Source organism: Hippoglossus stenolepis, chromosome 9, assembly GCF_022539355.2.
Source record: "Hippoglossus stenolepis isolate QCI-W04-F060 chromosome 9, HSTE1.2, whole genome shotgun sequence".
Taxonomy (NCBI): Eukaryota; Metazoa; Chordata; class Actinopteri; order Pleuronectiformes; family Pleuronectidae; genus Hippoglossus; species Hippoglossus stenolepis.
Window position 1 is genome coordinate 2,532,359 of NC_061491.1, and position 16,961 is coordinate 2,549,319.

Here is a 16,961-nt window from a genome sequence, read left to right on the forward strand (position 1 = left end):
TCAATAACCTCAGAGAGAAGAATAATAAAACTCCAGCAAACAGGTTTACACATCTTTCAGTGGTTTTACTGAACCTGGAGATCTCTTCTTCACTAATTACAATGTGTGGGTTTATTCAACATAAGTCACAATGGATGGGAATTGAAAAGTCTATAAAATCCTAAAACTTTAAGTCTCACCTTCTCTCAACTGTTCCCCTCTCGTGTGGTCTATTCTCAACTAGTTCTTCTGCTCCTTCCCTGCAGCTGTCCATGCTGTCTGAGGTGAGGAGCCTGGTGTCTCCCCAGGATCTGGAGTTCTATGACAGACTGGTGCTGCACCGCGAGAGGGAAGCCCACCAGGCCTGGCACGGAGGCCTGGGAGTGCTGCACCCACCGTCCCACTGCAACCACGCAGCTCCTGTGATCCATGATGCAGTACACACTGTCCCAGCTACGGTAGATCCCTTATCTATTGCAACTTAAAAAGATCTGTTGTAATATTGTGTGGTATAATGCCTACTTTGTCACTTTAATCTGTACAAAGATGTATAGGACCTAAATAAGGGATATTAGAGCAAGTTCACAACTGAAAGACAAACTCTCAGAATGGAAATTTGGACTTTGCCAGGGATATTTTTTGTTATTTGCGGCTGCTTCCCAAATAATTTGACAAAAAGTTCAAATATTGTAGTGTATCACAGTAAGTATTTCACATCTACGTGTTGTATATTACACTCAACTGCTTCGATTTTTCAGTTTATCAAAAAGAATGCTTACTGGAAGCTATGTTCAGATGTTTTCAACATCTCGACTTTTGGAAGATAAAATTTGTCTCAGAATTCAAATGTAATATTTGTTGCAGTCAAACTGGTTGTCACGTGTTGTTTTGGGCAGTTAATGTTGAACATTTTTCTAACTTTTGTAAAATTTGTAAGACAAGGTAGAATTATTTTTCATCTGACCATCATTAGTCTGGTAAACATCAGAGGAGTCAGAGGATAGTGAGGACATTTTGTTTGGTCCTCACAATTTCAAAGGCTTGTTTGAGGGTTAAGACTTAGTTTTAAGGTTGGGGTTAGAATTAGGTTTAGGTTAGGGTTAGGGTTAGGCATTTAGTTGGGATGGTTAAAGTTGGGGTGAGGAGCTAGTGAATGCTGTATGTCAATGAGTGTCCTCACAACTATAGGGAGACATGCATGTGTGTGTGTGTGTGTGTGTGTGTGTGTGTGTGTGTGTGTGTGTGTGTGTGTGAAATTTATCTTAGAAGAAACACATGAATACAACAGACATAAAGTGCATAGTACAGACAAGTGCAGACATTCAGATACATGTAACAATCTCTCATCTCACATGCTCCTTCAGTCCTGAATTTTGGAGATTCACTGTCAGAGTAATGAAAGAGTTGTATAGCTTTTCATGTATCTCATCTTGTATTCATTTGGAACCCTGTAGTGTCTCCCTGATGGAAGCATGTACTTTGTATTCTTAGTACAGGACGTGGGAGGGGTCAGTAATCATTTTCCTGGATTACAGTCTTCTCAAATACTTTTTGGAGGGAGGGATGCACCCTCACCCTCGTCCCAACTGCTGTGTTGACCAGTCTGTTTATTGGTCATTTTGGTTTAGCCGATACCAAACCAAGCTGAGGAACCATGACATAATACATTAACATCATGATGAGATATCATCCTCTGTCCAACCCCAAACACCCTGCGTCTACACAAAGAGCTGCTGTTGAATCCTAGTGCATACATGATCCACATGGACATTCTTATACAAATCACAGTACACCCAGGTATTTGTAAGAATGAACCATGAGTAATACAAGTGATATGGACCAGTAGTGCTCTACACACATGTTGTTCCATCCTCCTCACTCTCAACTGCCTGAAGCTGCATTTCCACTCAAGGAACTTTCCCCCGGACTATACACCGTTAACCTCTGATGTATTTTTACAGTTAAATCCCACACAATACACATATTTATGGCAATGTGTGTAAAGCGCATGATGCAATACATCACTTACAATCACTTATATGTATTTTCGAAAAATGCTGTAACACTTCAAGACATTTGCGGTAGTGCTATAGGAACCTTTGCAGGTACCAGCAGTTTCCAAGTTTTTATTCTGAGGAAATCTTTTAATCCCCAAAAAGTCTGCACATAAAATAGTTTTTTGGAAGCATTTCAAGTGAAAACTTTGACACTTGTGTTTGTCCCGGTTTGCCTATTTTTATAATCAACAGCAGTACAATCTGAGTCTCTCCCACTGTTATGTAGTCCTCTGCATTACTGCTGCCTGGTGCACTGGAGTGGAACCTGCTTGTTGTAGCTGTTGGTTCATTTACCTCATCTCCCCTGGTCTTTAGACGATAGTGAAAACAGGAACCATTCGGTCGGAAAGTGACACAGAGCAGCACAGTTTGTGGCAGGTCAACGAGTGTCAATGCTTACTGTGGTCCATGTCAATCCTCAGAGACCTGAATCTGACAGGTGTCCTTCTCCTGCTGACCCACTTCCTCCAGCAGTCTGGGCCCTATAGAGAAGCAACGGTGCAACTTGGTTTCCCTCTGCTCCAGAGTTCTGGCCCACTGCCTGACCAAACTCGTTGTGCCTTCAGGAGCTTTTAGTGCATTTGTCTTGTCATTGATGTCTGTTTGGTGCTGTTACTAAAAGAGGGCTGATGTCAGTGTTTGCCACAGCACAGCACGTGTCTGAGAAATTCCCCATGCTGCAACTCATTATTGTGGTTGTGAAATTACAACCCCCTATTAAAAGCTAATTGCATTTAATTGATAGCCACTTAGTTTCATCGTGGCAACACTGTGTTGTGACACACCATTGTCTCATTACAAAGATATTTCCATGCAGGCTGGCGGCAAAAGACAGTCATTAAGAATAACCAATAACTGTAATTAACATAGCTAGAGGTAGTGGAGCATTCCAAGAAAAGGGGTTGGGGGTATTTAGAAAGTACATGATGAGCTACAGTAGAGCCCTTATACACAAGCTTTAAAACGTATTATGTCATGGACAACTAAATAGATGAAATGTAAAAAGAATGGTACATTTTCTGTATCTATATAGCGCTTTTGTAGTCTTGATGATGACTCAATGCACTTTAAAGTACAGTCTTTGCCATTCACAAATGAACCCTGTGAGTAGGCATTCATAATATAATAAAGTTGAGTTTTAATTTAAACAAAGTTTCTATTAACCTCACCCAAACTGTGTTTCATCTTACCCATTGCTTTTCATCATTGGCTTGCAGGTGTAAAAATGAAAGAGGCCTATGAGAGCGTTGCCATTATGAAAAATGATCATGGAAAAGACTGTTCCATTTCACTTGTTTAGAAATGAGCATCAATCAAGTCATAATACAAAATTCCTTGTTTCTTTATTTCATTGGCAACTTCATTGTCTGTCAAATTCAAAATAGTCCATTTCACATTCAATTTCACAGGCCTTTTCACAGCAGACATTTTGACTTGTCATTAGTGATACTGATAAAATAAATGTCTCAGTGAAGCAGAAAAACCAGGACCCTGAAACTCAAGCACTTACAATTCAGTCATCAATCATTTTATTATTTACAACTGTGCTTTTCCTGCTGTGACATGTCCACGTGTCTCCTTGGTCTGAAGCACTGAGGTGTAGAGGAAGGGAAACGCAACTCTGTTTCCTTTGTTGAAGATTTAGTGTTACAAAGTAATGATGAGAAAAAGATTTACACAATTTCTACACAGCTTGTGCGGCGATAGAGGGCTGTTAGCAGAGAAGCACCTTTAGTCTGCAGGATGAGTTCAGAGCCCACTTAGTGAGAAAATAAGTAAAAAAATCTTTAAAGCATTAAAAAATGTCTGGGGTTTTGTTTTTTGGCCATAGCAGGAGTAAAATGTAAGCTTCCGCATTTGACAGCTGGTTAGATTAAGATTATGTCCAAACTACACTGGTTGACTTAGTTTCTCTAAAGCCCCTTTTCCACAGGTCAAAAAACAGCTAAAGGAGAGAGCCCCTCTGTTTTCTGTGTGTTTGTGATGTTGAACATGACAGGGGGAAAAAACTGAAAAGGAAAACTCCTTTACTGACGATGGGAAAGGAGTCATTCACCTTTTTAGCCTCTAATTTTAGTGTAGAATAATTTCTGCTCTCCAGATAAAAACTAAGCTCCTCCAACAGCCTCCACAGGGCATCGAAAATATATTTAAATGCCTTCTTGGCGCTTGTGTGTGTACGGAGTCAACAGAACTTTTCCAAAAGGACGACGTAAGCCAGTTGTTTGTGCCAGTAAATCTACACGGACAACCTTTAGTCGCTTTAGACAAATACATAGCAGAGCTGTTGTTGTGTTTTTAGATGTCATGATTATAATTATAACTTAAAGACTTTTATTTTAAAAATGACTAAATTTGTCATTTTAGTTGTTTCACAAATTCAGCGGGTGAACTCAGACATATAAATGTTGTCAGAATGCAGATGAAAGGCCTCCTCAGAAGACGAGCCCATTCCAGTCGGTGAGCAGACATGGCAGACACTGCAGTGCAGATGAGTGCAGCAGCCACGGTTGATGCCAGCCCACAGGCAGAACAACAATCCTCTGCAGCATTGAAACGATATAGACCCTCAAGCCTCAAACGGCCTCTAATGATTCAGCTGTTACTGGAAAAATCCCTTTGCTCTAACCGTCTAAACTTTCTTGCGCTCATTATATTGTCCCACTGGGCAAATCCCATCCATCTGGCATCTTCATGAAGTGGGCTAAAGTAAATCATACAAAGTTTTCATTTGAGATTGAGCCCTGTAGTACCACAAAGCTTCACACTGCTTCTGCAGGCTGATGGCTCTGTTGATGGCGAGAGGAGAACACAAAAGCCTGGTCTCATTTTTGGGGTTTATCTGCTATAAAAATGGATTGTGTGTGAATGATCTTCCATGTTTGTCCATTTTTTTTACAAACCACAGAGTTACATTATTTCCAGAGGACAAATTAGATTAATATAACAAGGCTAAGAGTTGTTAGCCCCACTAGGAGTCCCATTCAAACAGTAATGATCATTACATCTACAGCAGGACAGTGTCGGATTATTAACACTGCACTGGGGTGAAGTTGTAAAGCCAACCCTGAGGGTAACACCAAGAAAGTCATTCAAATCAAGACTTTGTCCCCTTGGGAGCATGGCTCTGCTCAGCACATTTCACGGCAAGCTGACCATGAATTCATTAAATCTCTCATTAGCATTTGTGACTCCTTTTAGCCAGAGGAAGGCAGGGGATAAAGGCTCATGGAGCTCCAAACTGATGGAGTTCATCGGAGCAGGACTACACTCGGTTAACTTTCATTGCAATCTTATATGTAGTATATAGAGGCATAAATATAGAGTGTACAGATGATGATATTGCTATATGAAAGGTCAGAGGGTGACCTTAAATATCCACAACAGATTACCCCTAAATCTGGCTTGTGGATTTAGAGAATTAGCTTCAGAATCCTTGAGTGCTTAAGAACACTTCAGTGAGCGGCACATGGGCATCATGAAATGTCTCGCTTTCCATTTCGAAGCCCATGTTGTCAGGTTAGAGCATTCAAACGGCCTGCGTGAGCTGCACGTCTCTGGGGCGTCTCCTGTGTGTGAGCCACGCTGAGTCAGGGTCTCACCTATTTCCTCAGTGTACACACGGTTAGTGAAAACAATATTGATTAAGTTCTATCTTTCATATATGTCACAAACATAAATATTTGCTATACTTCTTGTACCTGTTTCAAAGTAAAAGCATTTATGTTGACTGAACCCATTAATACTGTTATTATTGCAGGACTTGAGGATGCATGGCTACCGTAGATGTCCTAGCATTTACTTGAGTACATAGCTGTACTTTTATTGCGGTATACACCAGAAACCTCAGGTAGCATCTCTGCTGCATACACGCTCTGTGAGCAACAGACGCATGCCAGATGCAGCTGTCACATGCTACACATGTAGACAGCTACATACTAAACCATTTAAATTTATTGAAAATACTATAAGGTCAATTATCAAAGTATAGAAATGAATACATTTATTTCTGCCTCCGCACCCACACAATGGAGGACAATGGTATTCTGTTTGTGGTGCGCACAGCACTGGAAAATTGCATTTAAGAAATTATAGCTGCGAGTGGCCATTAATGGGTTCTAAACTATAAGTGCTCATCAGAGAAAGCAGCTCACTCGTCAAAAATGAAAGCTCTGAGCAGCAAGGAGCGATTTGAGGCTTGAGAAAGTTAAACAAAGTTATCTCACCCACATGTCAGAGCATTAATATTCTTTTTAAACATAACCATGGTTAGCGTTTCAATAAGCACACTCAATGTGTGTGAATCTTAAGGATTACAATTAAAAGTTGTTGTTTTTTTTCATTTTGATACTTATCAGTGACAGGAGCTCCACCAATCGTGTTTGATTCATGAGTTCTGTCTTCCTACTTTTCACCGACAGGATGAAGTGCAGGTTACAAGTCAATCTCCTCCACCCTTCCGAGTTGCTCCTCTCCAGGCCCAGAGCAGGTCACCTAGGGCGATGGATCTCGGCCGGAAGCCTTCGGCCCGGCTGATGCAGCCTGGCTCCAGCCTGCTCTTCTCCGGCCCCACCCAGCTGCTGCAGGGCTGCCTCCACAAGTCGCTCAAATCCCTCCCCACCACCCACCAGCCCTCCCCAACCTTGGCAGACCACACAGGCACAGGAGCCAGCCACCACACCTCTCTCAATGCCCTCCATCATACCTGCCAGACTTTCTTCCAGCTCTCCGACTCCGAACACCACAACCACCCGCACTTCGCTCATCACTTCCACCAACATCCTGTCCACCACAATAGGCCTAGTTCCGGACACCACACCTGCCCAGGCTTCCTCAACCACCGGGGCTCCTCCGGCTCTGCTAAACCACAGGGATCTGTCAAGTTCCCCTCCAGATCCAGCTCCTATGAGAAGTCCTCCATCTTGTCAAAGTCGGCTTCCTCTTCAAAAGCAGCCTCTCCCATGCCATCGCCTCATCTGTCCCCCCATCCCTCGCCGTGTCCCTCCCCCTGCCCTTCTCTGATCACACCTGCTCCTCCACCCTGTAGTCCAGACCTGCACTGCTCCCCTGCCCTCACTCATAAAGTCATCGTTACAGACACAAACCGGCTGTCTGCAGACTCCAGACCACAGCAAAGAGGTACGCAGGTGTCACTGTGTTGCCTTCAAGTGCAGAAATACAACTCATCTATGCCTCAACATACAAGTACCTACAAATATTGGGTACAGCTCCATATGTTAGTGATGTGGAGATACTGTATGTTGTCATACATCCGAGGACTTGTCTGTCAGCATCTGAGTCATTTATATCTGGTGTAAAATCTCAAATTTTAACAATATTTAATTGTAACAAGCACAGCATATTAAAGCATAGATCCTAATAGTATAGCACCAAATCACAACATATATTATCTTCACACTCATATAGTAAGGTTGAGAACTTACAATATTGTAGAGAAACCAAACAGTTCCAAAATGATGATGCATTAAAATCCTCAACTGTTAAGCCTCAACAAATTACAACTTAAAATACTAATGAAATGTTAATACATGATAATGACCATAATGATCCAGTAATATAATAATATAACAGTGACAGTACAGAACAAGTGTTTTTAAGTTTTATACTTTAAGTACACTTTTTTTTATGAAACCAATATTGTTCACCGTCAATATTGATGTATTGAGTTTCATAAACCTTTTAAGATAAAATCAACATTAAGATTAAGACAAATACCTTTTTGAATGAAATAAGCAAAAACAAATGAAGAAATTAAAGACCATTAAAAAGCCTACGTAATACAACGATATACTACAATATGTGCATTACAATATTACAAGCCTTATAAAAGAACCGTGCAAATATTTGTGCTAAGGTGATTCACAAATCAAGTAGTCTGTGGCTATATTGTACAACATTGATTATATACAATATTTGAATTATATATTATACTAGTTAGAAATGTATTTTGGAAATCAACATAGTAGCCTATACTGATAAGCTAAGAGGTTAACATGTTGCATAAATAAATATAATATAGAATTGTGAGGAGATTAATAAAGACAGTAATGCCTGTTTGCATACTAACATTATTGTGTCCTATCCAGGGGCGACTCTGTCCCAGCTGTCAGACAGTGGCCAGACTCTGAGTGAGGACAGCGGGGTGGATATTGCTGAAGCAGGAGGTCTCAGTAAAGATGGAAGCCCTCGACCCAGCAAGAACCAGAAGAACCATCTGGAACAGCCAGGGGCCCATGTACCACCTCCAGGGGCCACGAGACAAGTGAGAGCCTCATGCTATCATTAACAACCACTTCAGCAAGTCATTCGATCATTCCGATTGTCCCGTCTCACTGTGACCTTCTGTGTAAAACCCACACATTTATCAAACTGTGATTTCAACTTCGACTTATTCTGTTGCTGAAATTAAAGGTTCAGTGTGTAAGATTTGGGTGAAAGGGATCTATTTGCAGAAATTAAATATAAAATAGTCCTAGTGATGTTTCCACTAGTGTTTAATCATCTAAATTGTACAAATTGTTTTTTTCTTTACCCTAGAATGGGCCCAATATATTTAAATTGTTTATATTTAAGTTGGTAGTGGGTCCTCTCTAAGGAGGCCACCATGTTTTTTACAGTAGCCCAGACTGGACAAACTAAACACCCTTTGAGTTTTTATGACAACTAAAGGTTACCACAGGTTCTCTTTCATGTTTGGAAGGGGAGGGTGAGTTGAGGGGTCTTCAGCTGCAACATGACACTTCACCACAACATGCCACTAAATCCTTCACACTGAACCTTTAAGTGAGCAAATACAACATATAACAGACACACAAAAGCAATGTGATTAATCCTATAGCACATCATATTACCTCATATGACACAGCCATAGAGTGTATATAAAAATGGACAATGCATTTCCACTTCCTCCCACTGTACAAAAATAAGCTTAAAATATCCCGGACATAGATGCTGCCATCTTACGCTGGTGATGTAGTTTGGAGCCGGAGTCTAATATTTTCTAGCAAATAGCTAATTGAAACCAAACACATCATAAACTTTAACACTTGAACATACATCAGGGTGATAGGAACTACCTAAAATGACAAAAAACATCTTAAAAAAATTATTTGACATGTACTTTAACTTTTTCTTTTGGCCCATGTCCCATCTGCAAACATAGAGGGGTCGGAATTTATTACCTATACTGCAGCCACTAGTATAGTTAATTTGCCATCACCTTTGCGAGCTGTCACATTGTCCATCTTTATATACAGTCTATAAAATGAGTGCATCACTCTATGGTAGCAGTCAAACGGCCAGATAAATAAGGAGTGCAGATCGAGATGTGACCATATGGGTAGCATGTCTGATAAAATTGCTGCTTTTCTGAGGAGCTAATACACATCACAAAACTTTCCCACCAAACCGCCAGACTCTACAGCCTCCATAACCTCCATTTAGCTTCAGTAATTCTCTCTCTCCAAGGCACCCCGTCATCTCCCACCTCCCCAGCAGATGTCCCCACAGTGTTTCTGATCCTTCTGGTCACCTGATCTTCACATACTGCTCATTTCAAGCCTGCCAACACACTGAGGCAGAAACTGGTTCATCCCAAATATAAAACACCCAGACAGAAGCAGAGCAACGTAGTATATGCAGTTGAATGTAGTGAGGAATGCACGGACCTGTACATTGGGGAAACTAAACAACCCCTTCATAAACGCATGGCACAGCACAGGAGAGCCAGCTCCTCCGGTCAGTCCACCCACATCTAAAGGACAAGGGACATTCATTTGAAGACAACAATGTCCACATTTTGGCCAGGGGAGACAGATGGTTTGAAAGAGGAGTGGAGGAAGCCATCTCTGAACAGAGGAGGAGGTTTAAGACACTACCTATCAGCCACATGCAACACGGTCCTGACTTCCATCCCCGGGGAGTTTCACTGCGATCCACACCTTAGGACACATGACTCACAGGGGGCGGGTGGGTCCACGACCTACAAACGACTCCCAGTGAAACCAATAGCAGGCTGGGTCCAGCCTCTCAGGTAACATCAACGACATCTTCAAGAAACTCAACCAAGTCCAGTTGACCAGTTATTCAGCACTTGGATATACAGTGACCTTGATGACTGACACCTCCCGGCACCAGACCGGTCACTGTGTGAAGTGGGCTTGCATGTTGGATTTCCATAAAATGTTGTGGAATGTTTGGGCAGGAACAAAAAATAGCTTATTACATTTTGTAGCAAATCCTGATAAACAGGCAGATCCAGGAATTTGTGTCACTTTCTTTAACAAGTCTTTAGCCTGCGCAGAGGTAGGCGCTCTCAGAGTGCCCTTCTTCCTACTGTACTGTAAAGTACAAACCATTTACCATTCTTTTTTTGCTACAGGAGTTGTTTTGGGTTGGGTTGTATTGCAAAGATCAAATAAAGCTCTCGATCTGACACCTCTTCACCTTGTGTCCCAGCTGACTGGCTCACCGGTCCCAGCAGCCACCGCTACCCTGGTGCGAGTGGTGAAAAATAGCAACACCCTTGGCATCGCTATCGAGGGGGGAGCCAATACACGCCAACCTTTGCCACGTATAGTCACCATTCAGGTGAGACAACAATACGTAGTGTTTTGCTGATGTTTGGTTTGAAGCCATTGTTTTGCCACTATGCAAATAATAATTTTCTTTTAAATCGACTGTGTGTTACTTGAATTGAAGATTATGCAGAAAATGCATTAACATTCCCCTTTCTGCTTTACTAGAAACTCCGTCTTCCTCCAACATCTGATGATTAGCCTTTTGCCCAGACAGCACTCTAAGCAATTTGCAAAGACAAATCTTCCTGATGATATTTATTTTTGGCACCTTTCACATTTTGTTAAGTCCAACAAGTACAAAGAGAGCAGAGCAGTAAATTCCCATAACATCTGTGGTTTATATGGGCTGAGGGGGAGAGGTGATAACATCAGCATGAACATCAGAGCCTTGGTCAGAACACCCCCATCCTTGAGGGGTTTCCGTGACTGTGCAGTGATTTCCATAACAATGACTCCGTTCAGCCGTGTGTCTGTGAATCTCAGCACAGTGGATGACAGTGAATGTCAGTCCGCTGATGTCCTTCACAGTCACTGATCAGCTCGTCAGACACAGTGTCCCCTATAATCAGTGTGACGTTGCACATGAATACAAGCCAATTATATTCCTAACATATCAAGGGAATGTAATCTAATAATGCTAATTTTGGCCTCTTCTGATTGGCTGCACACACTGTCTTGAATTCCTGTTGGTATAAAAGAGATTGAAAGTGTGTGATTAAATCTTTCTTTAAAGCCTGCTGTGTTGACAGACAGGCTGAATTAGTTTCCAGATGAGTTATTATGTGTACAGTGACTCAGACAGGCACTATTATTATTGAAATTATTATTTTAGTATTTGGTATCATGACAGTACAGAGCTCCCAAGGGGACATGGGTAAAAAAAAAAATAGAATAAAGTTTCTGCAATACTTTTTCTCTTGTGCACCAGAAAGTATTGCATGCAAATGTCATATCTGTCAGACCATAGTGCATTTTGGCTTGCTATGTGTGGAAATGACAGTACAGGAGTTAGTTGACTGCGGTGATGTTGGAAAGATATTCACTCATTCTGACTTTACGGATCAATAACTAATAAAAGAAACTTCCTTAAAACACAAGCTAAGCCTCCTTCCAATCAGAGTAATGTACACAACCAGCTACCGCTTGATTTTCATCAAAACGAGCAGCGATCCGATCAGGAAGAAAAAAGTGCAACACCGAAGACACATACAGCAAAAATATTCAATAGCATCACTGCTGTACAGAGTAGAGTCACAAAAATCAATACACACATAGATGGTCTCCTCCTGGATACTATACAACCCTCACTTTAGAAAAGTACATTCACTAAAGTTGTAGTCTGACCAGTAGGAGATCATTTATGTGTGTATTGATTTTGTTGACCCTACGATCCACACGGGTGGAGTTATTAATATATATTTTTTAAATTGTCAAAATGATGCCTGAATATATTTTTCTAAAACCCTAACAAAGGGCCACTTAATCTGACCTCATCCTTGTACTCTTACCTACTAGGTTTGATGAGTGGAAGCGGCTTGATGCCTTGCTCAAAGGCATATTAGTGACGATTGCAGAAGAAGCTAAGAGTGTGTCCAAAGCTGCTTTCAGACATGCACTGGACTCCGCAGTTCCTCCGTATATTCTCGGGAGGAGGTGTAAACACAAATGTTCGAGTGAGGCACTCCGAGTTTCTACGAATGTATTCGCCTGACCTCCTAGTATAAAGTCCATTCAAATTCCAGGAGAAGTTGATGTGTGAACACAGCTGGGGATCTCCCACTGGATTCACCGAGTGGGGGGTTTGATGATGCTTCTAAAATGCGACGGACACAATAATGAAAAAAAGTCTAGGTGAAAAAAAAACAGCATCAAACACATAGAAGACACCGACAAATATGTGAAGAGAGATTGTGGTGATAAGACGACGGTGTTGGGGGCTGTAAACAAAATCACGTGATCTACTTGGTGCTGTTGTTCTGTGCATGTGTGAAAGACAAACTCTGGGTAAACTCCGTAGCCAATTGTCAGTATTTTACACGGAGGTCATGTCTGAAGATAGCTTAATTCATTACCTCCTCAGAGTTTCTCAACCAGCCAGCAGAATTGAAAGTCATTACTAATGGCCTGTTTGCCCTGCAGTCATGTTTTCAGCAGCTACTTTGTAATAAAATGTCACAGCAAATTAACGTATTCAGAATAGTGCATGTTCATGACAGCTGTTGTGATTGTCCTGAGAGGAAGAAGGATCTGTGAATGGATAAACACATTTACCCTGTGGCTCTGTTGGGCTGCCTAGAAAAAGAGCAAATGGTCTCGCAATACTGTGTGCACAGTGGTAAACGACCATTTAACACTGCTCACACATGCAAACAGACAAATTATTCATCTCAGTCATCAAATCACATCCTTCATTTTCTTCACAGCTGACCTATCTTACTGATATCAAATATGAAGGCAGTTCAAAGGTTAAACTAGAAGGCTTTCTACATTTATCTAAAGTACTTAAATGGAGCAAAATGTATTTTTTGAAGTTGGAACTACTCAGTGGTACAGAGTCAATTATCAAATTGTACTGTCAATTCCAGTATTTCAAAAGCTGCATTCATTGATTTCCATTGTCCACTCGGAGGAAATGTCTTTACCAGAACACACAGAGAGATATCTGAATGGATTAACAGTTGGTTTATTTCCAGGGGGTGATTGTATCTCCCCTTTTAGCTCAGGATTGGATTGAATTCACTGAAAACAAAGCAAAACTTTAAGTGCAAAAAAATGAAAAGCATCAAAGGGAAATGCATACCTTGCACACCTTGTATCCAATGTGTACACTATGGAGTATGTACCCTGCCACACTTTCATAATGCAGAATATTTTTACACAACATGATAGATCTCTCACTTAGTGTTTTGCTCCGTTGTTTCATTGTCCCCTTCAACCCTAGAATGTGGAGGTCTAAATGGCTGCCACTAAGTTTTCCTGACAGTCTGGGCATAAGACAATCCATCTTAATGCAGTCCTTGGTAATATCCTCCTAGTCTGCTACTCTGGACTGACAACGATTAAGGTTTTTCTATTTTGTATGTAGCTTATATGGAAGACTGGGTGACTCTGGGAAACCACCTGGCCAAGGTGAAATTCCCAACTAGAAAGGTCGAGGAGATGTTCTGGAGAAAGTGAAGCACCTCAAAGGTTCAAACATATCCTCCCAATAAAACACAGACAGTTTTCTCTGTAGGAACACAGGGTTTCCAGAATGTGGGCTTATGTGTTCTTGTAATGAAGTCATGCTGTATTTATTGAAACAAGAATGCTAACTACAAGTTCATCGTTGTAGATTAATGTCCACAGGCAGGTTCTTGTGCTGGTGTCTCTTCTCGATGGAGCTAAGTTGCAAAAGTCCCTCAGCATCATAAATAACTGTGTTGTCAGTGACAGCCATGATCATGTTCTCCTCTCCCATCATTAATGATGTTGATATTCTACATCCTGCCTCCTTCTTGATATTGATTGGTCGGTGAGAGAAAGTGACACTGAGAAGTTTGATGGAGTTGCACCATTTTCCACTGAAAGCACCATAATTGCTGAGGTGGTTAAAAGTTTGAGCTTAGGAAGCTGAGTGAGTGCAATCAATGCTGAACTTCACAGGCTTTGAGGAGAAAAACAGCAGATGCCTTTAATGAAGTCTGACCTCAATTTAGATTATTACATTAATACAGACCTAACAGGATCCTTTTTAGCTGCAGTGGTCTCTTGAACTATATGCAAGATATTTTAGAATAAATTTGAACTTTGTCCTCTCTATTGAGGCTGCCTTGTTTTTTACAGTCGTCCAAACTAGACAAACTATATCGTGACAACTGAAGGTTTCCACAGGTTCTCTTTCATGTTTGGTGTGAGTTGAGGGGTATTCAGCTGCAACATGCAACTTCACCACTAGATGTCACTAAATGCTACACACTGGACCTTTAAATATACAAATATTATAAACACCAGGGAAGGGACTGTGCAATGCGATGTAAATTACAACGGAATTTAATATCCAAATGAGTTGTTTTAAAATCACTGGAAAATCTTCAAGCCTATTGTCAAAAATGACATTGTTATCTACCTTCTCTCCTTCCTTGTCTCCATGTCTCCGGTGACAGAAAGGAGGCTCCGCTCATAACTGCGACCAGCTGAAGGTGGGTCAGGTGATCCTGGAGGTCAACGGAATATCCCTGAGAGGTCGGGAGCACAAGGAGGCTGCCCGCATCATCGCAGAGGCCTTCAAGACCAAAGACATGGATCACATTGACTTCCTGGTGGTTGAGCCGGGACTCTAATATGAAGACTTTGCACTTTATGCATCTTGATTTAAGAAGACACTGTTTTACCGCTTTGAGGGAGACACATGAACTCCACATGAAGTTGTCCTGTACCCATGGCCCTCATTTTAATTTCAGGGAAAGATGTGTCGGGTATGCTGCTGATTGCACTCAACAGAGATTTGCACAATTTAAATTCAGAAAAGGATATTACACTAGTATTTAACATAAATGTCCTACCTGGGTCATTAGCATTCAAATCCTGAATGTTATTGTATGTGTCATCAAGAGGACACTTAGTACTCCCAGGTGGCTTGCCATAACAAATAATAATGAAAACAGCCAAACACATTTTAGTCAGTAAATTAGTTGTAAGTTGGTATTTTTTATTCTTCATACCTTATCTGTGGAGGCAGAGCTGCTCTCGAGGCAGCTATGAACTCTGAAAGGATTATTTGTTAATTACAGCAAGATTCTTGACTCTGTCGTTTACATGAAAATAACATTGTAGTTCCAAGTTAAACACTGATATTTAAACATTAAGTGAGACGCTGAAAAAAACAACCAGGCAGGTTTAAAACAAGCAGTTTAGCCAGATGAACTATTACTTAACCTGGAGGTGAAATCAAAAGTGATCGCATTCACAATTAGAAAATAAACTAGAGAGCTTTTGATGATGGGATCACAGCAGCTGCGCTGTCAATGTGGTGACCTTCTAGCATTATTACATGAATACGTGGCTCGTACCAACTTGGAGCTCGGCCTTCAATTTGAACTCAGTTATGCTACTCACAAATGTTTGTGACTGTATCTGGCACAGCTGTGACATCGTTGTGGTGACAAATTTGTCCACAGACAAACACAGACAGATACCTGTCAGAGTACTTAAAACTGCCACTTCTGTATCGTCCCATAACAGCAGTCTGACCAAATTTGGTCCTGATCACACACACACACACACTCAATGTTAAAACGATACAAGCCACGCTGTCACCTCTGGTAATAATCCCACATTGCATTGAAAAAAGATTGTACAAACAACCACTATCAGACAATCAGATTGTGAATAAACACCCTCCCTAGTTAAGTAAATCTATTTGGCAAAGAAAACAAAGACAATTTCAGTAAAATAATTTCCCCAAACGGTGTTTCCAACAGTTTACAGACTCCCCTCTAAATTCAACTTTAATCCTACTTTATCTACTACATATGCCAGCTATATTGACGTGCACATTTTTTTTCCATTGACCAATTATTAGTGACTTTTTGGGTCTTCACGTTTACATCCAAATCCGAATAATCTGTAGCTAATCAAGCTAAACTGTTGCCTTGTTTACAACCTCTCTGCTCACCTCACCACTCCTTATTCTTTGGAACCCTGTCTCATAAGCCGTTTTTGGGTCCGGATTTTCTCCGCAGTTTGTCTTTCACACATGCACAACGCAGCGGGAGGTTCTCTGCTCTGACACGTTCACGACAGCAACAAATCCTCCGTATTATTCAGTCGAGAGGTGGAGCAGTCGGGTGCAGCTGACAGAGGCAGGATGGCTATTTGTTCCACTGCAAAGATCACATGTTTTTGTGTAGAGCACATCGACACCGCCATAGGCTCTTATGGCCACTTGACGCAGCTTTTTCATCCTGAGATATTTTTTTTCTTTTTGTTTGTTTTTCTTTGTCATTATTGCATCTGTGGTGTGATAGCAGCGTCATCAACCCCCCACACACACACACACACACACACACACACACACACACACACACACACACACACACACACACACACACTCTCTCTCTCTCTCTCTGGTTAATCCTGCGGAGGATCTCCTGCTGTGTTATATCGACTTTCTGCGGACTTTATACTAAGGGGCCAGGTGATAAAGTCTGCAGAAACTCCGGAGGGTCTCACTTGGACATTTGTGTTCACACATACACCTCCTCCGGAGAAATTGCGGATGAGTTCGGTGCATGTCTGAAAGCAGCTATAGAAAATCACTGGCAGGCTTAACTTAACAGACATT

General features: G+C 41.3%; 1 protein-coding gene across 1 annotated transcript in view; it reads left to right on the top strand.

Annotated features, from left to right (window-relative positions):
• The window catches only part of whrnb (whirlin b), a 90,804-nt gene extending 74,342 nt beyond the window's left edge, over nt 1-16,462 (top strand). Inside the window, exons 7-11 of the mRNA XM_035165088.2 lie at nt 246-437; nt 6,458-7,175; nt 8,144-8,319; nt 10,515-10,646; nt 14,782-16,462. Of these exons, the coding sequence (XP_035020979.1) occupies nt 246-437; nt 6,458-7,175; nt 8,144-8,319; nt 10,515-10,646; nt 14,782-14,958 (1,395 nt within the window). The 3' untranslated portion in view covers nt 14,959-16,462. The remainder of the gene's footprint in view (nt 1-245; nt 438-6,457; nt 7,176-8,143; nt 8,320-10,514; nt 10,647-14,781) is intronic.
• The last annotated feature ends 499 nt before the right edge of the window (nt 16,463-16,961 follow it).